Below are 25288 nucleotides of genomic sequence, written 5' to 3' on the forward strand. Positions count from 1 at the left end.
TCAAAAAGTACGTAGTGACATTTTTAGTGGCAATCATTGGTCGATTTTCTAGCGTTGCCATTCGGGGAGTTGTAATGAGGCTTTTTTTTTGTCACAGTGTAAGAGAAATATATATATAGATATATAAAAATTTTATAGCATAAACACAAAGATCTAGACAGCCAATTTTGATTATTAAAATGTGAAATTTCACATTAAAGAAATTACACAACAATATTGAACAATGAAAACTTTTTCTTTTCTGTAAAGCTTCATTTTTAAAAACCCAGAACTGACCAGAGCAGTTTCTTCTTTTTCCTTTTACAATATTATTTAAAGTTTTCATTCAAATATATAAAGTTCATTCAAATTTTGAATGTGTCTTGAGATATCGATACAATTTAATGTTTATATTTCAGTACCTAAATCAATTCGTATCAGTAAATTCATCGTAAATTTGCGATATTTAAATATTACTTAATGAAATATCCAATTATAATGCCTGCCTCATTTATATAGTTGAGTTTAATTTATATACTATGTTTAAAAGTTGGTGATTTTGTTGAGTAATATAATTCCAAAATAGGTGGAATTTCCAGTCAATGTGCTATCTCCACAAGCTACTTATGAAATACAGTTTGGTAACTTGCAAAGGCCTACTCATAGTAACACCTCTTGGGATTGGGCAAAATATGAGGTAAGTAGATTCTTTTTATCTCTCTCTTTATAAAACTTATAATTAAGTTCTACATTTTTATTTTTTTATTTTAAAATATTTTGTGAAATAATTTGTTGTATCTTTGATTGAATCTCCTATAATAAGTACTTTTTAAATGTGAATACTTTCTCATTCTTCCAGCTAATTTTTATATTTGTAGTTAAAATATTACTCACCAGATGACACCAAAATGCCATTGTTAATAAATAAATTCTTATATGTGAATATTTGGCTGGATCAGTGATCAGTTTATAAAAATTGTCAATTGATCTGACATTTAATAATCTTTCAAACAAATGCTGTTTAAGAGAAGCAAACATTTTTTAAAGACTTAATTTGTCGAAGTTTAAAAAGAAAAGTTAAGGCTATACATATATTTAATGATAATTCTATCATTACAAACATAATGATGCTGACTTTAAATGTGTATAACTCTTCTTTTTCTTAAAGTCAATTTGTTTAAACTTTAATTATTTAAATATTATTTAATTAAATAATTTTTTTATGCTTTATATACTTACTCCAATTTTCATTAACTTAAAAAAGTTTATAAAAGTGAGTAAGTATATAAGACTAAGAATTATGTTAACAGAAAATATTATAACTGCTACCCTTTTTACTTCTAAAGTTACATGTATTTTTAACATTTGAAAATTTTAAGTCCAAAATTATGAAACTGTCCTTTTATGCGAAGAAAATACTATTTAATTAAAAGTATTATTCCTGAATTTCGTGTAATTTTTTTCAGGTATGTTTGACAAGGCTTTTAATTTTTTTCGATGAAGATGCTTTTTATGACTGATCGAGAAAATAATTAAACAGCTATACATATTTTAATTTTTATTTCCAAATTTAACGTATGGGAAAATATATTTAATTAGACTATTTTTTGTATATGCAATTTTTATATACAACTTCTTGAATATGGTAAATACGGTTAACTTATCTCAGAAGATCATACTTCATAGTCTTTTTAAATGTGTTTTGAAGGTTTGCTTGCAATATTTCTTTTCATATAATTAGTCTCAGATATTTAATAATAAATTTAAAAAGATTGTTTTAAAAATAAAAAGAAATGCAATTGCTTGAGGAAAATACTATATAATCAGCCCCGTGGCAGATTCATGGCAACATTGTCACAGAATTTTACAGAGTTCTGGCAGAAAGATTTTTCTTTTCTGAAGTAAAAAATGTCGGTTTGCTTTTTTGCAGAAATTTACACATAAAATTTGAATCACACATTTAAATAATCACTTTTTGAAGCACTCAATTTATGCCGATATTGTGAATCCATTTTTATTGTATTTTCTGCAGTTATTGACATTGATTTTACGTAGTATTTAGATATCCCAATATATTTCAGGCAATATGGGATATTCGAATCGTGCCTTTGATAATTTACTTTATAAGGTAATGCATCCATAGATTTTTTTGGCAGTTATTGCTTTTGATTTCCACATATTTTTTAAAACCCGTTATTCTTTATTTGATATTATTTATTACAACAATTAAATATTGAAACAAAACATGTATTTGAGTAACTCCTTTCTGAGATTCGATTTCGATCTATATTACGGTAATTACTGCAATTTATATAATAATTTTCATGCCATTTTTTTTTAATGCGATGATAATTTTCAAAATGATATAAAGGAAATAATTAGTGCATCCCCCCCAATAAAATGCGAGGATATCACCCGTAACATTAGAATCAAAAAAATATTACGTATTCAGTTAACATATTAAAAAAATTACATTGTTTTTTTTTTGTTTTTGTAAACACAGCATTTTTGTTACCTTAAATTAGTAGCATACATATTTGTTATTATTGAAAGTGTCTTGCAGAAAGATATTAGTGCTAGAGAGTTTTGCCGCAAAAAGCCTGAAAAAATTTTGCACAGGAATAATCAGTAAAAAATAAATAATTTTGAATATAAAAGCTTATAAAAAGTAAAATTTTTTTTTCCAATCTAAATCTTTAAATATAAATGTCTCATTTGTAGATTCATCTGTAAAAGCGTAATTTCAAAATATTTGTTTCAGATTTTTTATTTTGATCCATTCCACCTGATTTTTCAGTACAATTTAATGACAGACATGTAAATAATTTTCTCATAAACCAATTATTTAAAAATGTATACTATTTTGAAAACTTTGCATCTTTTTTTTTTTTTTTTTACAGAAAAGTACTAACTAATAAATAAATGTACAAAAAATTTAAGTATTAAAAAATTCAATTCTATTTCTAGGTGTGTGGTCATAAATGGGTTGATGTATCTGAGTATGATTGGGGAGTTTCTATTTTAAATAAAAGCAAGTATGGCCATTCAGTGAGAGGGAACAGAATGTTTCTGTCTCTTTTACGATCACCAAAATGTCCTGATCCCAAAACAGATATGGGCAAGCATATAATCAGTTATGCTGTCATGCCTCATTCAAGTAAGTTTATTCTTTTACTCATATCTTTTTAATAAGAATTAGATTCTTTAAAAAAAATCAAATGGATGAAAGTTATAGCATGTTTATATAGATTGAAGAGCTAGTTTTTTTATAATCTTGAAAAAATTATTAACAAGGAAAGACGATATTTAAAAAAAAAGCATATGTTTTGTCTTTTTTTAATATTTGATTATTTATGTCATCTACCTGAATAATTCTGATCTTTGTATTTGTCCCCAGTATTTTATAATGCACCAAGCTAATTGGAAAAGGTTTCATTAAAGTCTGTTGTGCTTTCTTAAGGTTTATTACATTAAGCCTATATTAATTGAACTTGGTTAAAATTAGACAGAGAACATTAGAATTTTTTTAAAGTTTATTGTAACAAACCTTAAATGAAGCTTTCCCTACTCAGGCTAATTGTGCTACGAATGGCACATTTTCTAATTGCTGTAAAGTACGTGGGTTCCATGCAATAAGCCTTAAAAGTGTGTAGCCAATTAGAAAATGCATCATATTTTTCTAATTAGTCTTAAAGAAATTCCAAAATTACAGCTGTTTACAAAAGCATGTGGCTTTATTAAATCTGATGACAGAATAAATTCATTTTGCGACCTGATTGATTTATCTCATTTGTTTTATTAGAATTCATTCTTTTTACATTTACAGCTAAAAGTATCTTTTCTCTATTTGGACGCTTAAAAGTATTTTCGAAAATTTGATTACTTTGATTTAAATAAATAGACCATATTTTACAACTTTTTAAGTAAGCTACCAATACAGTGTCCAGTGAAAATGTTTGTTTGATTAGATTATAATTCTGGCAATATCATTAAATTGTCATAATAAAAACTAATTGAAGGTAATAATTAGCCTATTTGTGCATTTTTGAAGTGGTTTAAATTTATATTTGAATTGCTACTAACCTTCTCTGTTTCATAACTGGGAAGTGTATACTTTTTGTAAGAAACTTTGTAAGTGTCCAAATTTAATTTTGTAAGTTTCATAAAGTTAAATTATCTTTCCTGGAAAAAAAGTTCAGAATTATATTTTGTTCTCTTTTTCAAAATTAATTTTATTCCAGTAAAGGCTATAAGTTGTTTATAAAGTTACATGAATCTGCATTTAAATTTTACACCAGTCTTTACCTTGTCAACTTCATACATTATGCAATGCACAGTATTCATTCCTTACTTGTTAATCAAAATACTATAAGTAAAAGTAAAATCAAAGTTATTTTTCAAGTTAGGTTTTGACTTGTATTTGATATATTTTTACTGGATACCAGACAATTGTCTTTTTTCTCCCCCTAGAAACATTTCAACAGTCTGGTGTTATTCAACAAGCTTATCAACTGAACTACCCTCTTCATATTTTCCCTACAAGTCATTTGGCCAAGCCAGGAGCTAGTCATTATGTAACTAATGCTCATCGTGTTCTACCTCTAGAAATGCATGAGTCTTTAAGCTGGTTTCAAGTGAGTCTATCTATGCTTAGTTGAAATTCTTACAATTTTATTATGTTATGGTTTTGTTATGAGCATATGATTTTTTTCTTATTAACTTAAATATTTGAAACATCAAAAGAAGACTATTCTTTAATTTATGGAATCAGGTGGATACTTTTCTGTGAAACCCGATAAAAATTGAACTATTATCCTCTGTATAATTTGGTTTTTGTGATTTTACTTGCTTATGACAACTGATGTAATTTGGGGAAGATGTTCTTTATGGAAACTTTTTTTGATTTAGTAGATTATTATGTAATTATGTTAACACTTTCCCCCCCTCTGTTATACATTTTGAAGTGTGCCTTTACTTAGATTAGTAATAGATCTTACATGTATAATTTTTCATCCATTAATGGGAATATCAATGGATACTTCTACTTCTATGGCAGCACAGATGCACAAAATCTTTGTTCATTCCCGAAAAAATATAAAAATTGTCTCGATTAGATGAATTTGTTTATAATAAGAAAAAGGGGACATAGTAAATCATTCATTAAATCTGAATTATTATTTACATTGGTTGGAATAATGTCAGAGTTTTATTTTTGTCATTGAACCACATTGATTGTTTAATGTGTGCGTATAATGAAATACAATTTTACTAACACTTATAGATTTCAGGAAACTCCTTGTCTTTGAATAAGGTTGGCAACGGTTTATTTGTTTATTCCTCACTACTGTCAGATTCTAAGTTTTACAAATATTTATTCGGGAACATGCGCATAGGTTGACCCATGGTTTGACCAGCAACAGCTTCTGATCGTTATTGCAATTGTGTGATTCAAGACAAAACATATTAAGAACTGATTATTGTTAATCTGTAGTCCAGGTTGTTGAGCGGTCGGTGTGTTTGACTGCATAGCCAATGATTGTTGTAATGGTCAGGGCATGGATATTGTCCTCTGTTATGTGAATGTGGCCCACTTTTTAGACAGATATGGTAATGTGGCTTGTCTCTGTGACTTAGTTTAACAGTTATGTTAAATGAGTTCCAGTATCTTCCGAAGTAAAGAACAAGTTCAGTGACTGCTGTTAAAAAAAATGGTTTATCTTACTATATTTCCGGAATTGAACTTAAAGCTGTGTAGTTAAATCTTTTTGAAGGTAATAAAATTTTCATCAACGATCAAAAGATTTTTCACACAACTGCATAAAATAATTTTAAGAGGTTCGGAAATAAACTAGGGCTCCTGATAAACAAGCTTGTCTATATTTCATTTTAAATGAACCTAATTTAAAATTAGATTTTTTTTATTATAAAATATTGTCTGTTTTAGGTTAGTGATCCAGCGATTATTATCGAAGCTGTCAAAAAGGCTGAGGATCGTGATGACTGCTTAGTAGTTAGAATGTATGAATCCTTTGGAGGGAGAGTTCATGTCAATTTAAAAAGTTGTCTTCCTATCCATAAAGCTGTATTGTGCAATGCTCTTGAAGATGTGACAGAATCAGCACAGCAAAAAGTGAAGTGGAAGGGTAACAATTTAGAACTCACATTTTCTCCCTTCCAAATAATTTCAGTTTTACTGTACATTGAAATCTAGTATGTTTTTAAAATTTTGGAGATTTGTATATTTTATTTTTTTTATATACTCATGTTGATTCAGAAAAGATAGTATTACTTTGTGCCATAAGAGCATTTATTATACCTATACAAGCACCAATTTTTCAATTGTTATATCAAAGTACAGAAAATTTTATATTTGTTTAATTAGATATACATTTTCTTATTTATTTAAAATTCAGTAGTTGATGTGAAATTCTGTAATTTATTTTTCTATATTTTTTGTTATAATTTTAATAAATTTTATCACTACATTTAGTATGCATATTTTTCCTAAAATTGTTATTTTTGAAAATAAATTTTATTTATGTTGAATTTTAATACTTTCACATACAATATAAACACATTTTAATCTATTTTAACTTCATAAAAACCCATTAATGCCTGTGTAACATTGTTTCAATAATATTTTACTACTAATATTTAATGCTGTTAAATTATTGGGTTAACCACTAAAAATATGATGTCAAGAGAATATTTAATTTCTAAAGAAAAAAAGTTTTTTTTTTCAAGACATAAAATTTTAAGCACTTAATTAAACACTGTCTTGCGCAATTATTACGCAATCCACTCTAATCCTTCCTTATAACCAAATAAATTTTTTCGAATTTGATTAAATTGATATGTATTAAGTCAAACGCATTTAATCAAATTTGTTTCCTTAGGTATTTGATAAAAAAGAATATTTCTGTATTAGATATTAGAAAATGCAAGTAATAAAAATAAGAAAATTATAGCAAAATACTCGTACGAAGCAAAATTGTTGACAACTTTAGTATTCATTATATAATTAAAAAAAATTATTTTATGATGTACCTAATGACACTTTTTGACATTTTAAATATTTAGTTTTTTTTAAAAATTTTCTTTTTTAGCGAAAGTCTGATGGTGCTTAAAGTATAGTTTAAATTTGTGTGGTTAATTTTATATTTATGATTCAGGATAGTTAGCATTAAATTAGGGGCACCTTGTAAAAAAAAACTTGTCTGATATTTAAGTTAAAGCACCCAAAAAATTTAGCAATGTTATGCAATTTTTTTTTTTAAATAAAAGACCACATTGATTATTGCTATTAATTGTAAAATTGCAAACAATTGAATTTATAAAAATAATTAAGTTAAAGTTCATGTCAAAAAGCTTTTTCCATGAGCTTAAGATGTAGTTTTAGAATTGTATCTTAGAATAGGTAACAGGCATTAATGGGTTAAATAAATCATTTTAAAATTGTTTTTTAACTTATGGAATTTTTTAACGTATTTGTTAGAGAAATCTTGTAAATATTGTAAGCTAATTTACATTATAAATAATTCTTATATAACTTTAATCACTAAATAATTAAATTTTTTGTTAATTGATAGTTTGTTATAATCTTTTAGAATGTGTTGTGATAAAAATATTTGAACAAAATTTGAGTACAAAAATGAAGAATTTTTTATATGTCTTACCTTGCACTCTTCTCATGCAATTTGAATATCTATCTTATGCAGTTTCAGTACTTTGTGATCTTTATCTTGTCAACTTACAAAATTTATTATTCAAAATATCATGGCTCGTCATGGATTTCTGAAACTTTTATCATGTACATTTAAATTTATTGGTAAATATAATGTTAATGACCATAAAAGGTCCAATGATGAGTATGACTAAAAAAAATTTTTTTTAAGTGACACAAGGGTAAAATTAACTGTAAGCAATTGTCACAGGACATCCGAATATAAAAAGTGGCTTCTAAAAAATTGTCAGCCAGTCACCAACTGATCGCAACTTTGTCTGATCGTAAATATGCACTTCATGCACATTTTATTATCGTTTAACAAATATGGAATTATTATGATTATTTTATAATATTCCGAAACTTTTATTTCACGCTTGTTTTTAAAATTGATCTTCATTTTATGAATGAATCCTGAAATGTTTACCATATTTTGAGAAATGCTTTAAAAAAATTACATTATTAATACCTACTTTACATTATTAATATCAATAGTTTTTTAATAATTAAAAATGAGTAACTGCAACAACTGCCCACTGGACATATACAATATTAAGCAAAATATAGACATTGGCGCATAATGATAATATGAAGATTCGGCCTTTTAAAAATAAGAACTATATTTGTTCTGATTTTTGTAAAATTTTAAAGTTACTCTGTCAGTGCCTAGAAATTGCTTCTTTGTGTGGGGAAGTCTTCTCATGTTGGTGATTATTTTTTTTTTTCAAAAAAAAAGAAAAAAAAAAGATTATTACTATTAAATTTTAATCCCTTTTTTTAAGCAGGGTAGTATATAAGATTGCAAACGGAAATTTAGCTTAAGGTACTAAAAGTGCAACTTTTTATTATTTTCCTTTCTAAAAGACCTTTAAACAACACCTGTTATCTCTGACCAATATAACTCATTTTTTTTTGTAGATCATTATTATTATGTGATCTTTAATATTTTATACTTAATAATGAAAAAAATTGTCCCAGAAATTCTATAAAACACGTTATTATGCATTACCTATTTTGTGGTAATGGCTTACATATTTGGTCATCCAATAAAATATTTCCATAACAGCTTAATCATTACTTTTTATAGTACATTAATAGTTGATTCTGTTATTGCTGTTAATGCTAAAAAGGAATATGCTAAAAATATTCTTACAAGTACTTATATAACATTTATTTATATGAACAACTTTAATAATGCTGCTGTAAAATAATTGTATGCAATTGCTTAAATTGAAAATCACATTGCACTTTTTAAACTATGACTTATATAATGAAATACTCAATTTCATGCACTCAAATGCTACTGTAATGATCCACACTTTCAAAAAACAAATTTCATAACATTGTTTTCGTAACTTTTGTTTTTTAAAATTCTATTTTAATTATTCTTTCTACTGATTCTAATATCTACCCATCATTTTTTAAAAAAATATTTTAACTTGCTCTAAACTTAAGTAGTTGGCAAAGCTCTAAATTTTTATAAAATATAATAAGTTCCTTTATTCATATGCAATAATGATTTTTCAGAAAACAAATTTTGCAGTGTTTTGTCTTGCCTGCAGTAATCATATATTTTTATATTGAATGCTTTTATTGTATGCTTAACCCTTTGCTTATTGCACTTGCATAGTGCAACTTGTTATTTAGATCCACTTGTTGTACTAGCCGTAAGTGAAAGGTTAATAAATGCTAGTTGATTGAAGCAATGATTTTTATCGCATCTGCTACTTATATTGTATATTTGTTTATTTTGAAAATAACCATAATTTCTTGCGATGGACTGCATGTTAAAAAACAAATTATTTTTTGGACATCAGAAATCACAAATTTCCTATTGCCTTTGTCAGCTAAAAAAGTGCAAGGTACCATTTACATTGGATGCAAAACTTCATGCACTCGAATTCAGAGATTCTGATTCTTCCCAATTCGAGTACTGCTGGGATTTTTATGCATATAGTGCGAATGACCCAGTGATCCCTTAATGGCCCTTAAAAATGATTGTGTACCCTTTTCATGCTGATTCCCATTAACTCATATATGACATAAGTTCTACCACAGGATGGCTACAAAATATTGTTACAGATATTAAATAAAAAATGATAAATACATAAGTAGGATGAACACTATAAATAAAAATTTACCTTAAAAACTTTTATTCCATTTGACTATATCTTTATCGATTACTAAAGATAATCTCTTATGCCATTGTCCGATGGCAGCATGAATCATTTTAAAAGGTAATTCGTCCCATTCATGCAAATGATTATTCTGTCAAAATTTTGCTACATCACTAATTTACATCTTTGTAATTTTTTTAATTTTTGTGTAGCTCTCAAGCATTGAACTTTTATTTTCGATGAGGGCGAATACTCAAGTCTTAATTTTTTATAGCTTGCTTAGTTCTCGGACTCTCTTTTTCTTCTACAGTCATATTATTAGCAGAACGTTGTGGATTTCTTCGTATCTTTTCACAAATTCTCTTAATGCGCTCATTTGTATGAACTGTACATGGATGGCCAGACCTGAGTCTATCCCTACAGCTATTACAATCCACTAAATGATTTATGGTTTTGTATACAAATGTTCTATTGAACCTAAGATATTTTAATTGCTTAAAGATTCTACCTGCAAGAAATCCGTGATCAAAAAGCTGTTTAACTATCAACCTTTACGATTTCATCTTTAAACTGATTTTAAATATTTTGCTTTAAGCAAAAATCGTCTGCACTTGTAGAAAGTGCCACTCACAGGAATAGTGAGAGAACAATTGTTTTACAAAACGATTAAAATTAATTCCTAATTTTTGGAGTATTACAGTATTTACTAGCTACCCTGTAGTGGGAGTGGCTTTATAATTAATTATTTCTCCTGTACTAAACGAACCACCCTGTAATCTACAGATTATACAACAATGCAGGGTGCTCACTGAAAAAATTTTCTAGCCCACCAGGGGTTGCACTTCTCAACACCACTGCGGATAATACACAGGGAATTAGGGTACTTATCTCTTTTAGTATTTCATAGGTGGGGTAGTTGAACATAGTCTTTTTAGTTAAGCTGGAAACTTTGTAAAATAGGCATTTTCTGGAAATTAATAAGCAGGAATTAAAATTTTAATTTGTTTTATGAAAACAATTTTAACCCATGTTTGTTAAATCAGGGTAGTTTGATTTTTTGAAGTTAAGAAAAATGTTAAAATTTAAAATCTTGATTTTTTTAATAATACACTGCTCAAAAAAATTAGGGGAGCAAGCAAAGAAAGTAAGAAAATCGTGCTAGACATCCACAGAGCTGCATGAAATGGATAGCGCATACGTATCAATGCGCAAAACAGAAAAAAAGACGTAAAAACATATGGAATTAAGCTTAAATTCATGGAAACTATAGAAAAAAACAAATAGCCGATTTAAGGCAACAATTGGTTTACATGTAAACGATAAAAAAGTAACGTTTGGAAATGATGCAGTACTGTTAATAAGGCGTGTGGTCTCCTCGAACAGCTGAGACTGCTGCACACCTGCTTCCCATGGATGCGATGATGGTATCGATGAGAGTTTGGGGAATACAGTTTCACTTCTCAAGAAGGGCAATCTCCAAGTCACGGAGAGTTAATTGAGGCCTTGGTCTCGCAGCAATGCGTCGCCCGAGCATGCCCCAAACATGGATTCAGGTCAGGAGAGCACGCTGATCATTCCATATGCTGTATTGTTTCAGCTTCCAGCATGTTCTCCACAAAACGAGCTGTATGTGGTCTTGCATTATCATCTTGTAAAACAAAGGAATCTCCAATGGCTGCTGCGTAGGGTATGACATGTGGTCTCAATATCTCGTCTGCATATCTGCGGGCTGTCAAAGTACCGTTCCGAATGATATGCAGGTCCGTACGTCCACCTATGCTTATTCCACCCCACACCATCCAACCAGCTCGTCTGTAGTGTGACCTTTCATGAATGAAAGTGTGGTTATTTCGAGTGCCCCTTTCCCTCTACACCAAAACACGTCGGGTGTCACTCTCCTGACTGAATCGAGACTCGTCTGTAAACAATACGTGGCTCCAATCCTGTTGCTCACAATCTTGATGTTCAGCAGCTCATCTTCTGCGAGCCACACGGTGGCTTCAGGTCAATGGAATGCAGACCATGGGCCTACGAGCATAGAGACCTCCCTGATGGAGCCTATTCCGTATTGTTTGAGTGGAAACTTCGTCCTGTTGCCACGAGAAACTGTCTTTGCAGCTGAGTAGCATTGTCTGTTCTGTTACGACGAGCTGTTAACTGTATATACCGGTCATCAGCTGCAGTTGGTGCACGTGGCCGACCTTGCCCAGGCGGACGACTCACATTTTCAGTCTCTTAGAATCGATTCCACAGCCTTGCAGCAACACTTCTGCTGACTCCAACAGCATCTGCCACACTGCGTTGTGTTTGCCCGGATTCCAGTCTGCCGATGATGCGCCATGCAATGGATTCAGGTAAATCACGCTGTTGAGACATTTTCATGTCACCCTTTCTCGAAAACAATAATCTGAGAAATCAACTTTCTGAGTAACGGCAGTGAAACAGACGTCTCTGCTACATCCCGATTTCTGCTCTTATCTTCTTTTCTGGTTTGTGACGTCATGAACTTTTATTTGCATATGAAGTTTTCTTCTTCTTTTTCCTACTTGGTCTTACATTATAAATGACTACTTTTCTGTTACTTATCGGTGCAAATATTTGTGTAATTTCATTAAAACCATTTGCTCCCCTAATTTTTTTGAGCAGTGTATATGAAAATAAATAAATGAATATTTCCAACAAAAAATTTAATTATAACCTTATTGTTTTTTTTCTTTTAATATTAAAATAATTTTTTCATTTACATATTATATAAATGTCGATTTGGAGAATAGATTTGAAGATTTTATTCTCTTTCCACATAAATAGCTTATTGTTGAGTCCAAACCTAATTAATTTTTTTTTATGAAAAAGGGGAGATTTTTATAACCTGTAGATAGTCTTAGCTACCTAATTACTTTGATGGTTATATCAATTTTCAATATATAAGAATATATAGTACTTAATGATGCCACATCATTTCTGCATATATTTTATAAAAATATTTTGTGTGAGTTTTGATATGGAGGTTTGCTACTTCCTTGTAAAATTAGAAGTTGGCATTCTAGCTGCTAGTTGAGCTTGTTTTTTTTTCTTGATTTATTCATTTATGATTCATTTTTTGAAGAAGTGAGAAAATAAGTGCAAAAATTTGTGTTAATCTGGATAGTCATGATGAAGATACTTTTGAAGTGATTCTTTGAAGAGGTTATATGAACACAAATGTTGGCTAATGAATTAATAAAAATTTTGAATAAAGAGTCGTTTAAAGAAAAAACAATTGATAAAGAGATGGTTAAAATAAATTTTTGGAAATGGAGAAATGAATTTTCTTTCTGATTTAGTGTTTGTATTCATGTTTTTTGTCGAATTCATGTGGAAATCTTTTTTTTTTTTTTTTGGCAAAAAAAAAAAAAAAAAAAAAAAAATTTTGAAAAAAATGCTATTTTAATTTTAAGTAATTAAAAATTTCAGTTCACAGGAGTAAGGTATTTATATCTTCTGACAAGGGTAAGGGGGTATACAATTTTCCAAAAGTTTCTTTTCTTAATAATTGAACTGTCTTTTATTTCAAATTTTATGCTAAAGAATAAGTTATGGTAAAAATACTTTTTGCGTTAGTTAGAATTAAACGTTTTCTAAATAGTCATTTCTTTATTGTATAGAAATTATTTCTAAGACAGATTTTGCTATTCAGAAAGCTGGAATTTTAGCTGCCTTAAAATTTCTAAACAATCATCCTTTAATGATTCTTATCATTAAAAATGATGAATTAGAACTTTTTTCAACCTAGAACGACAGATGGCACAGAAATATCCATAGACATATTTTCTGCAAAATTAATCGAATTATCTAATAAAGATTCTTGTATTTAGTCAATAATTTTTGTGACGAATATTGTAATTTGAGCTACTGAAATTTTTATAGAAATTATTCCACTGCAATACTTCCTTATTTAAAATTTACCATATATTTTAAATTAACCCTTTGCTATTTGTACCTGTTTAACACGTTGACTGCTTTGCAAGTTTACAGGGAAATCTCTTTCAGGCCACGAGTAACGCCGTACGAAGCATATTCTGCTAGGTACTCCCATCGATATTTTATTAATGCGAATCGCTGGTGGTTGCAAGAATAATCTCTCGTTACGTTTCTTCCCATGATATTCGGTCTATTTACTTGCGCCCGTTACTTCGCGTCTGTTTCTCATCTCGTCTATTTACACGATCAGTTTGAATCTTTGCCGAGTAAAGAAGGGTATAACTTTACACTAATTCATTGAAAAGTCGAAAAGAAAAATGAAAAACTTATTTCTTTGTGAATTAAGTAGCAGTAAACAAGAAAGCTTTCATAAGGCTTACAATAATTTTCCTAATAATCTATTTTCATATTACTCTGAAAACAATTCAACAGTTTTGTTACTTCCTACAAAATATATTTTCAAATAGATACGAGCTTGTCGCTACTAGGCCGGGATAGCCTGGTCGGTGGGGTGCCGGGCCCATGTCCAAGAATTCGTGGTTTCGGTCCCCGCAGGTCGAAGACTCCCCGTGTAGTAAATGGTGACTGATGCACGTTAAATCTGTCGATTCTCAAAGTCCTCCATGTTCCCATAACATATCAATACCTCTGGGGATACTGATCCAGAAGTTTCCTTGTCTTCTGGATTGGCTCAAAATTACAAGGCTACGGCGTTGAGCATTAGTAGTCGTAAACCCAAAAGTTGGGTCGGCTGCTCCACGGCGGTCATTAAAAAAAAAAGAAATAAAATGGATACGAGTATCCTTCGCACATAGTGAAGTAAGCGTTACCCCTATACGGATGATGCGGCCCGATCAGAAACTTTGCTGTCACCCATATGTAGGAGACACGGCAGTCAATGTGTTAAGCAAAATTTTCTCTGCCAAGCATACTAGAATGTGTTAGAAAGCCAGTTTCTGGAGCAGGACGCCATTCGCATTGTGCCTCCACTAAGTTCTAGACTAATTGTTAAAGGGTTAAAACATAATTAAAATTATTTGANGGCATATGTAGGAGACACGACAGTCAATGTGTTAAGCAAAATTTTCTCTGCCAAGCATACTAGAGTGTGTTAGAAAGCCAGTTTCTGGAGCAGGACGCCATTCGCATTGTGCCTCCACTAAGTTGTAGACTAATTGTGAAAGGGTTAAAAAATAATTAAAATTATTTAAATGTAATACTGGTACATTACTAATTCTTAAGTTTTGAAATAATACTGTTTGGTACAGAAATGTACCATTTCCTTGAATTAAGTAGTTAAAAATATTAAATCTTAACAAAATGTCTAAGAAAGCTAAAATTTTCATTAAATATTCATGAAATAGCCTACAATAAAATTTTCTAGGGATTCAAATGATGACTGTATAAGTTTTGAAATGGTACAGAATTGTGCCATCTGATGTTCATATATTTAAAGGTTTTGTATTCATTGAAATAAATGAGGTGTTGTGCATTATGTGACAAAAGTGTATTATACAAATGACTGCATAAACTGTTTTATGATGTGTAAGTGGGTGCTTTGTTAAATATTTTCTTTTGATGATTAAACTTAATCTTTTATTTAATCTTTAAATTTGATATCCGTCTCTATATACATATCAAATAAGAGATTGAAATTTTAAGTATTTTTAAGAAATTAAATAGAATATTTTATTTTTAATAATCTGTTTTGAATGTATTTCACTACTATTATTTAATTTTATGATTACTGTAGTGAAATAGTTTTGACATTTCTGTTTATTTATATGTTTACTTTTTTTATTGCTTAAAATTGTGGAAATAGCCAAATTTGACTTAAATGTTATGCATGAAATAATAGTCTTCTAAATTTTTTTTACTTTATCATTTATCTAATTTTTGCGGTACTATAGCTGTCAACCATTTAATATAATCCCAAATAATGATAAATTTTGTTATTAATTTTTACTATGAAGTGAAGCTGCTTTATGATTATACTGAAAAATTGATTTTGCTTTTCATTAAAATTCATTGAATTTCAATGAATTTTACTCTTTTAATTCCTTTAAATAATGTAAAAATTATTTAATTAAATCGTTATTAAATTTGGATGTTGTACTCATTATAATAAATTATGATGTTTGTTAATATATAACATCACAATTCTTTGTACATGATAAAAATGTAATGGAAGTTGTAATTTGTCTGTTCTTTGTATTTTAAATTTACTTCACAATTGACAGCTATGTTAAAGCTTTGTTTCATCAATAGATGAATGTTTGGAATTATTTTTTGAATTCTTTTGCTGATTTTTATTTTGTTAATAAAATATGAGAAAACATATGAAACTGTTTGTCTCTGTAAAATTATTTCTATTTACATAAACTACATACATACCGCACAAAAATATTTTTGTAAAAAAAAAAAAAAGACAAATTTATTTTTTAGTATTAGGTATTATCTCTCAATTTTCATTTGACAAAATAAAATATATTTAAAAATTTATAACTCTCAAAAGTAAGTAAATTTTATGGAAATCCATTGTAAAATGGCTATTGGGAGGTGGAGAAAATGTATTACTTTTAACAGCTTTCTTCAATTTCTTTGTAAAGTGAAATTTTTTTTTTATTGGAAGAGCATTTATGATGTGCGAATACAATGTATTTCTATAGTAGAAATTTCTGAAAACTATGTAATATTTTGCCTATTTTAGAAATTTTCCTTGTAAAAATACAAAAATAATTTTATTATAGTCTTATTATAGCTTTTATAAGGAAAATATTTTAGAGATAAAACAGTATAAAATTAGTAAATTTTGTAGAAAATGTGAATGCTAATAAATGTCTTCACAAATGGTTGCATAAAGGGGATTTGACTGAAAATTTATGTTTAAGCAAATTGGGAAAATATTTACTTCCCCCCATTTTTTGAAATTTGCTCCATGGCTGCCGAACCATTGATGATGATGAGTATTATCACAAATGTAATTAAAGATTCATCAATAAACTTTATGATTAATTAATTTTGGAATTTTATAAGGAAATTTTATTTTATGGGCCCTGTTATACATTACTAGTCCTCATTTCTGTCTGATTCCAATTTAAATAAACTTAATGACCAATTTAAAATATAAATAAACAGATATGTCAAATAAATACCTTTGGTAAATCACCCGATTTTTTTCTTTGGAATTTTTTTTCAAAACTTTTTAATTTATTCACCATGTCATTTATTTGATTAGATTTATGTTATAAAATAAAAATAGTAATAGTTACAAACAAAATTAAACTTAATATAAAACAGAGACATAGAAAAGTTAAATATTCATTTACTTTGACGTGTTATTTTTGCTCTCGAGGACCCATTTTTCTTTCTTTGAACCCTGCTGACAATCGATTTGTGAATGGGTACAGGTAAAATGTATTTATTTATAATATTTCACACTTGTTAAACATTAATATTAAAACATAAATTTTAATTGGTTGAAGAACTCTGAAGGATATATATTTAAAAAAATCATACTATAATCACAGTTCCTTTTATCTCTCCCAAAAGAAACCTACCATTTGTTGCTCGATTTTTAAATCAATTTTTGTAATGCACAGAACGATATAAATTTGTTCTAGATGATTTTTGAGCTAAAAAGTATTTTTACAAATTGTGATTTTAAGGAGCAGGAGGGAGTTTTACCTGCAAGCTTTTTCAATTATTGGCTAAAGTTGTCTTTATTGATCCAGTGAAATTTCTTTTACTTTTCGCATATCTGTCGCGTTCTTTCAGTTTTCCTTTTTTGAAGAAATGGCAGTTTGACGATGTCATTACTTCAGTCCATGTAAAATTTTTATTTATTATTTTTTTTAAATTTCACTAGTGCCTTTTGGAAATAGGCTGCGAGAGAAAACTTTTAGTTAATGGTGTCGGAATATAGTTAAAGAATTTTTCCATTCCGTTTCATAAATTGGATTCGTTGTTTTTTTAGAACCATTTTTAAACGAGCTTCACATTTTAATGTTAGAACACAAAAAATTTATTGTTTTAGGAGATTTTTCTCTCCGATAAGTAGAGTTTTGAGTGATGAGACGTTTCTTCAAAAATTTGAATGCTTGAATAGGGGATTCTGCTCAATTTGTTTTTCATTTCTTATAACTTTTCAGTTATGAGAAAGAAAAATCGGGTTAAAATATAAACTAATGTTATTTAAATTTGTGGGTTTCGAAAGTGGTTTTCTTAAAATTTATAATTAGTAGATAATACCTTCAAACAAATATTTAGTTGCATTTAATGCAAATACTTGATATTGCCTAATTCGGTGAAGGGATTACACATCTGAAATTAGTTTTTCTCCTTTTAAACCGCCTTTTCCTCCCATTTTAAAATGACATTTTTAGTCTGATTTTTCTGGAAATGTATAAGTTTAAAAACGCTATTTATAGTACGTTTTTAGTACTTTATAGTGCGTACGGGAGGCTGTGTAAATGTTACAAACTTTTAGGGGAGTTAGGGCACATGAGAATTAAAATTTCATCGGAACTCATGCCCGGAAATGCACGCTTTTAGGGGCGCTTCTCTGTTATGAACTATTCAGAAGTACACGATGAAATATAATAATTATCATTCATAATCACATAATAATTAATTCATAATAGGGAAGCGCAGTCAGTGACGTAAGATGACATTTCCGGGCATGGGTTTCTATGCAGTTTTAAACCTGATGTGCCCTAACTTCACGGGAAGTTTACCTCAACATTTTGCTCGAATTCCTGTTTTAAAGTTTTTAAATTTGCACGTTTCGAAAAAAAAAAAAAAAAAAAAAAAAAACCGAAAATATCATTAAAAAACCATAGTTAGAAGAGAGAAACCGATTTCAGATTTGAAAAAAAAATTTTTTTTTTTACCTAATGTAATTTATCATTACGCATTTTTTAAATAAATTTTTTAACAATAGTTTCTAAAACAATTTTTATTTCTAAATATATTTTTGATCCTAAATTTGCTAAATAATAATAGTGTCATTACATAATTTATATTTATTCTAAGTTTTTACTTTTATTTTTTTCGCAAGAATAGATTGTAAGGATTGTATATTGTAAGGAAGCACATGCTTGATAAATGTTCACATTCATTTTAATTGTTCATATACATACGTTCCCGCGATGAAGTTTTCAGTTGCATTTTGACGGTGGGACTCGTCTACTTAAGGGCTGAATCAGCTAACTAAATCAGCATGAACATCTCAGGAGAGCATCCCTGAGATGTTTCCTGTAATCCACCTTGATAAGGGCCTCAAATCCTCAGTGAATATTTTAACGTTTGAAACAGATTGATTTTCTGTATTTGTAATAAAACAGTTTTATGTCGTTAATTACAATATATTTACATGAACCGCGATGGCTCAGGGGATAGAGTGTTCGCCTTCCAATGCGGTAAACCGGGTTGGAATCCCAGTCGATACGAATTCTGCATCCTGCTTGCGCCGGCCACAGTGCTGACGTGAAATATCCTCAGTGGTAGACGGGTCAGAGTTCCCTTGCCGTTAGGCTAACCGTGGGAGGTTCTCGTGGTCTTCCTCTCCATGTAACGCAAATGCGGGTTAGCTCCATCAAAAAGTCTTCCAGGAAGGCAAATTTCTCCCAATACTCGATCCAGGAGTTTCCTTGTCTTCTAGATTAGGTTCAAAATTACTAGGCTACGGAGTTGAACATTAGTAGTCGTAAACCCGTAAGATTGGGTCGGTTGTTCAACGACGGTTGTAAAATATAAAATAAAATATATTTACATGTGTATAGTTGTTATTGCTTTATGTGTAATGTAATTACTTTAAATGTATTACGAGATAGAACTTAATCAAAATCACTGTTTATTTAAATAACCGCAATGTCAGGAAACAATATACTCACATGCTAGAAAAGGGCTTCCAAAATACTTTGCGTTCATGGCTTTGCAATCGGCAAAACAGTCCTTATATTCATTATCTACTTTAAAATTTTAGTGTTCATTGAGGCTTCTTCGTATAAATCTTTGATTGAAAAAAACCTGGAAAAAATGTGTTAAATTGTAAGAGACCATTTTTTCCCCAATCAAATAAATGGACGTTAACATTAAGAAAAGTAAAAAGAATGATAGTGACTTTTTGACACATTTGCCTGAAAAGGACACCATTTACCAGATATGTGATTACTTGCATTGTTATAATTTTCTTTATTCTATGATTATATAAAAATTTTGTCTCATTAATTAAAACACAACATATTTTATTCGATGTTTAAAATTTCGCCTTTTTTCGCCACATCTATTTGTTTCGCATTAAAATGGAAATAAACTGGATAAGTGAAATAAAAAATAAATAATAAAAAGAATGAAAAATAAAACAAAAAATAAAATAAAAATAATAAATAAGAAATAAAATAGTAAGACAAAAATAAATATAAAATAAACAAATAATACAGCTCTCAAAAAGGTTTTTACTTTTTTTTCCTGTTTAGTTGCAAATCTTCTCTAATACTAAATATTCCTTATGATTATATTTTAAAATAAAAAGTAATAATGATTAAAAAAAAGATTGAAATTAAAAACGATTTGGAAAATATGAAAACATACATTTTGAAAGTGTTCTAAGCCTGTTTTCCAAACAATTCAAGTTATTTCAGGTAAGCTAAATTTCGGTATAATTTTAGCTAGTGTTCTTTATGCTAATTATGAAAATGGTGCAAAATATTAATGATTACTTCATTGATCTATAGTTTTGTGCAAAATGAAAGGCGTTAGAGGCCTAATTTCTTAATATTAAAAAATTATATAGTTTGCTCTGCATTGTTTGGGCTGATAAAAATATGTAAGAAATAATGGAGAACTATTAATTTATTTTATTAATTTTCTTCAAAAAAGAAAAAAATCCTGGCAAATTGGCGGTTTCTTGTAAAAACAATTTTTTTAAAAAAAGAAATCCTACAAAGTTGGCTATTTTTCCAAAAAGTTGCAATTATTTTTTAAAAATTCCAGCCCAATTGGCGATTTTTTAAAAAATGTCTTAATTTTCTTTTTTTAAATATTCAAGCTATAATTTTTTTCATCCTTTCATAATTTAGAATATTTCTTTTAATTATCTGGTATAAATTAGTGATCAAATTCCATAAAAAGTTCTTTTATGCTCATACGAAACAAATTTGTACATTTTTGAGTTAAAAATAAGTGCAATGATTGCCCATATTTTTTGTTTACGTGCAGAAAAAGCAATCTTTTATGGGTTTGTAACAAACGCCATCCACGAATTTCTTATTCCATTTATACTTAAATATTCAATTTTTATTTTCCAGGGTATACATTTCAGAATGAAATTAAATTATGCGCAATGTTATTCCTCGACCTTCTGAAAATAATAGCTTTGATTTTATGTTTACTCCATTTGTTTATATGTTTCACTTTATGTGTTTTGCAGCTGTTTGCGAGAAATGCAAAACAGTTCCCATGGTGATATACAACTTGCGTGCTGTTACCCCCATGTAAACTCTCAAGAGACAATGTATGGGAGGGTTAGAATTTTCCCCCCTTTCTTTATTCAGAGAGGTTTTAAATCTGGGAAATTCAATTTCAAGAAAAGAGGGAGCTTAATCTTTTGAGAAAAGACAGGTAAATAATTTCATTTTTGGTATTCTTAGTTGTCCTGGGTTTATTTAATGTTGTAAGTGCAAAGCAATAATAGGGGATTGTATTTGTATCTAAAGGAATTGAAACAGCGTGTGATTAATGCGCTGATCTCAACAACACATCGGGGATATGCGTAGAAGATAATATGCGTGTATTCACCTTTGCATTCAATTAAATATTTATATTTTTCAACTATACTTCTTTTTATTTTTAATTTCCTTATAAAGTTTATTATTATTATTTTTTTAAAAAATAAAATATCTTGTAAACAACCGATATTTTAAGATTTCGCAATAATACTTCGAATAATTGCATTTAATTTTCTACTAACTATTTATTTAAATTAATTCTGATGCAATACCATCAGTTGCATAAACGCAATGATAGTGTAGTTTGGTTTTATAATAATTAAATTATTTCAAATGTAATATAAAAAGACTAAGACAGAAAGATAAGCCTCTTTAAAATTTTTTTTGGTTATTCATACATGCCGGTGGGCAAATTTTGATATTAGAAATGAAATGGGGTATATTTTCAAGGTTTCATAAAATATTTTTTTTCGAAATTCAGGAATTAATAAATAATTTTCAATGTAGATATGAACCAGATATTTTTAGTAGTCATGTGTTAAAATGTTAGGCTTTTAGGGCTAGGCCTAAAATTTCATTTTTCGGACACAAAAATATAAATTTTAATTTTCATCAAGTATAAATATTCAAGAAATTTTGGTTTTTTACATCAATAACATCAATTTTATCTTGTAATCTAAAGCAATTGTAAAAGTCAGTTTTAAATGTGATAACATTTAGGCCATCCGGAATTTAAAGAGAAATATTATTTTTTTATAAATAAGTATGCACTTTTTAACCCAATCTTTAGGTTAGGTTTGTAGATCCTACGAAGGATAGGGTATACTTTGTGCTATGTAGACAATTAAAGCAAAAAGCATCGTGAATGAAGCACAACAGAAAGTACACAAATGGACATACTATAGTTTCACTTTTATAAACAAGAACCTTCTTTAGTGTCTACACACCTAATGTCATTGTCTAAACTTTATCATTATTTGGTGTTTAGACGTTGAGGAATGTTCTTGTTTATAGAACTGAAACTATAGTGTGTCCATTTATGTACATTTGTGCTTTATTCATGTTGTTTTTTGCTTTAAATAGGTTTGCAGATATTGTAGGTTCTAGAACACCTAAATGTTTCATTTCATTTAGAATTTTTCTTCAATGTTGCTTTATGTTTTAAGCTTTATGCTTATGAACTTGAAATCTAAAATTTGTTTTAGATTAATGCTTTTAAAAGTGCACGTTTTTTAAGACAACAAAATTAAACTTTCTCTTTATTTTAATTAAATTGTATCATCATTAATTTTAAAACACTGAGAAACAATTTTTTTCGGAAAGACAAATATTCTTCCAATTCGTCTGACATGTTCTTTTGATGAAATTGGAAACGCGGTGACAACTTTTTATCGACTTTAAATTTAAAAAGAAGTTTCTTAAAATTTTGAAAAATTTCTGAAAATTTTCCAAAAAAATTTCGCATATTGGATATTATATTTTTTGTTTTCTTAGGAAATAATGAAGCTCGAAAAAGTTGCAATATTATTTGGAATATTTGCTGTAGTTCACCTGTCTGCAGCTGCTGAAAGAGAAAAAGGTAAATATGTTCTCATTTAAAATAGGACAATTATTTCGATATTAAAGTTAAAACATCATTAAACTTAGTATTAGTTATGACAAAATTAAATAATCCTTTAAAATATTAAACTGAATTATCAACATCACTGCACTTTGTACAAAAAAATATGAAAAATTAAAAACTGTCATCTATGTACATTAAGGGGAACATATAAATCTTTCAAGTATTTATTGTTTGACACAGCGGCTTTAATACCACTCCATAATTAAATAAAAAATTTAATTACCATAAAATATATGTTACCAGCAAAGTATGAAACGCCGGCGTTTTTTAAAATGCCGTACGTTTTAAGGCAAAGTATGAAATAGGAGAATTATTACGTACTTTCCTTAACACTAGAAAGACTGAAACTCAGTATATACCTATATAGTCCAAAAGCAGTCAAAATGACTGGATTGTAAAAGAATAAATAATGTGTAAAGAAATTTAAATTTTATTTTTAATATTTTTTATATGGTTTAGTGTTATATAACAAGTTATTAGTAAATATTAACATTTAAAAAATTATATGTTGTACAAGAAGTCACAAAATTCTAAGAAATTGTGTCATATTATGCATCAATTGTTTTTCGAATTGAAATTAAAAGCAGTCAAAATGACTTCCTTGGGCAATCTAGTGTTAAGCATAGTATAAATCAACCAAGAATTCCATGGAATGACAAATGCTATTTAAGCAAAGTATGAAAAAAGGTTCTGATTATGGCTATTATATAAATGTTATTCTTAAAAAGTGTGAGTGCCATGATAAAAAAATGAATCAAAATGCATAAGGAAAAACAAAAGATGTACAAAACAAAATTTATGATTTTCTTATAAAGGAAAACAAAGTTTTCATATATTTATATAATAAAAAAAAAGAAATTAAAACTAACCTATTGGTTGAATTACAATTTGAATTACATTTCATTACATTCGAAACGAATCTGAGATTCATTTCATACTTAGCCGGTTTCGCATTTGGCATTCTGTAGAATGCCTAGGAATGTGGAAAATTTGAATCGTTTCAAACATTAGCGGCTAGTTTTAGGCGTCATATACAAGGCCTAGACATTATATAGTATGCTGGATTTCAAACTTTGGCGGCAATTTATACAATGAAACAGATGTAATGTAACATTTTGAATTTATATAAGTAGTTAGATTGATAAAGTTTGAAATTTTTAATTTTTTGGAACACTACAACATCTTTAGTATTGTAGACACATATCGCACAATCGTTAGCACTCATATCCTAATATAAATAGCAAAATTAATAATTATATCTTTACAATTTGCGTCATGTGAAATCAATTCTGAAATGTGCATAACAAGAGATCAAAACTTTTTGAACAGATTTTTTTCTTGGTATTTATTTGAAAAGTTGCCACCGAATTTAACCTATTGTTACCGAACTTTTTTTTCAGGCAAACACTATTTAAATTGTATATGTCATGACAAAAAATAGAATTTTCTATTTAAAAATAACAATAGTGTCATCATACATCGATCATTGACGGAAGAATTTGAATTTTTTAATTTTATTCGATTGTTGGAGCTATGCGAAGATAGCCCCCGAAAATGAGGAAAATAAAAAATTCAAACTGCATTCGTTTGACCATTTTTTGACCACAAATGACCACCCTTTAAATTTTTTTGACCACCCTTATTTTGGACATAATCCTGAAAATTAAATTCGGGGGCTAACTTCGCATTTTCACGCCAAATGAATAAAAATCAAATTTTTATATTGTATTCGTTNATATTGTCGATATAACATACTGTCGATTGTTGGACATATTGTCGATATAACATACTGTCGATTGCTGGATACATTGTCGATATAACACACTGTTGATTGTTGGACATATTGTCGATATAACATACTGTCGATTGTTGGACATATTGTCGATGAGTTACATTTATCAGAAAAATTTTCTGCTTCTAATGTATTCGCAAGTATTAAGCAGAAACTATTAAAATTTTTATGTAGAAGACATTGAAATGTTTTTTTGGTCTGCAATTTCGATTTTTTTAAAAATGTTCGGAAAATTACAATGTCTGAATCAAGTGTGTGAGTGATCGGTTGGATTTGGATCTTTTTTATTTCTTCAAAATTTTTCCGCCTCCTGATACTATTTTCGTATCGATAAAATGATCTGTTTTTTTATTGTTTCTATAA

General features: G+C 28.6%; 2 protein-coding genes and 1 long non-coding RNA gene across 3 annotated transcripts in view; 2 read left to right on the forward strand and 1 right to left on the reverse strand.

Moving 5' to 3' along the window:
* The window catches only part of LOC107449137 (alpha-mannosidase 2C1), a 27659-nt gene extending 20407 nt beyond the window's left edge, over window positions 1-7252 (forward strand). Inside the window, exons 14-17 of the mRNA XM_016064579.3 lie at window positions 566-676; window positions 2947-3136; window positions 4450-4613; window positions 5924-7252. Of these exons, the coding sequence (XP_015920065.1) occupies window positions 566-676; window positions 2947-3136; window positions 4450-4613; window positions 5924-6190 (732 nt within the window). The 3' untranslated portion in view covers window positions 6191-7252. The remainder of the gene's footprint in view (window positions 1-565; window positions 677-2946; window positions 3137-4449; window positions 4614-5923) is intronic.
* Window positions 7253-19675: 12423 nt separating this feature from the next.
* The window catches only part of LOC139425710 (uncharacterized), a 117237-nt gene continuing 111624 nt past the window's right edge, over window positions 19676-25288 (reverse strand). The window contains exon 3 of the long non-coding RNA XR_011636863.1: window positions 19676-19809. This is a non-coding gene — a long non-coding RNA (uncharacterized lncRNA). The remainder of the gene's footprint in view (window positions 19810-25288) is intronic.
* Window positions 21286-25288, forward strand: part of LOC107449122 (putative adhesion G protein-coupled receptor E4P) — a 51871-nt gene continuing 47868 nt past the window's right edge. The window contains exons 1-2 of the mRNA XM_043055188.2: window positions 21286-21402; window positions 23004-23088. Of these exons, the coding sequence (XP_042911122.1) occupies window positions 23010-23088 (79 nt within the window). The 5' untranslated portion in view covers window positions 21286-21402; window positions 23004-23009. The remainder of the gene's footprint in view (window positions 21403-23003; window positions 23089-25288) is intronic.

The sequence above is a fragment of the Parasteatoda tepidariorum genome, chromosome 5 (assembly GCF_043381705.1).
Source record: "Parasteatoda tepidariorum isolate YZ-2023 chromosome 5, CAS_Ptep_4.0, whole genome shotgun sequence".
Classification (NCBI taxonomy): Eukaryota; Metazoa; Arthropoda; class Arachnida; order Araneae; family Theridiidae; genus Parasteatoda; species Parasteatoda tepidariorum.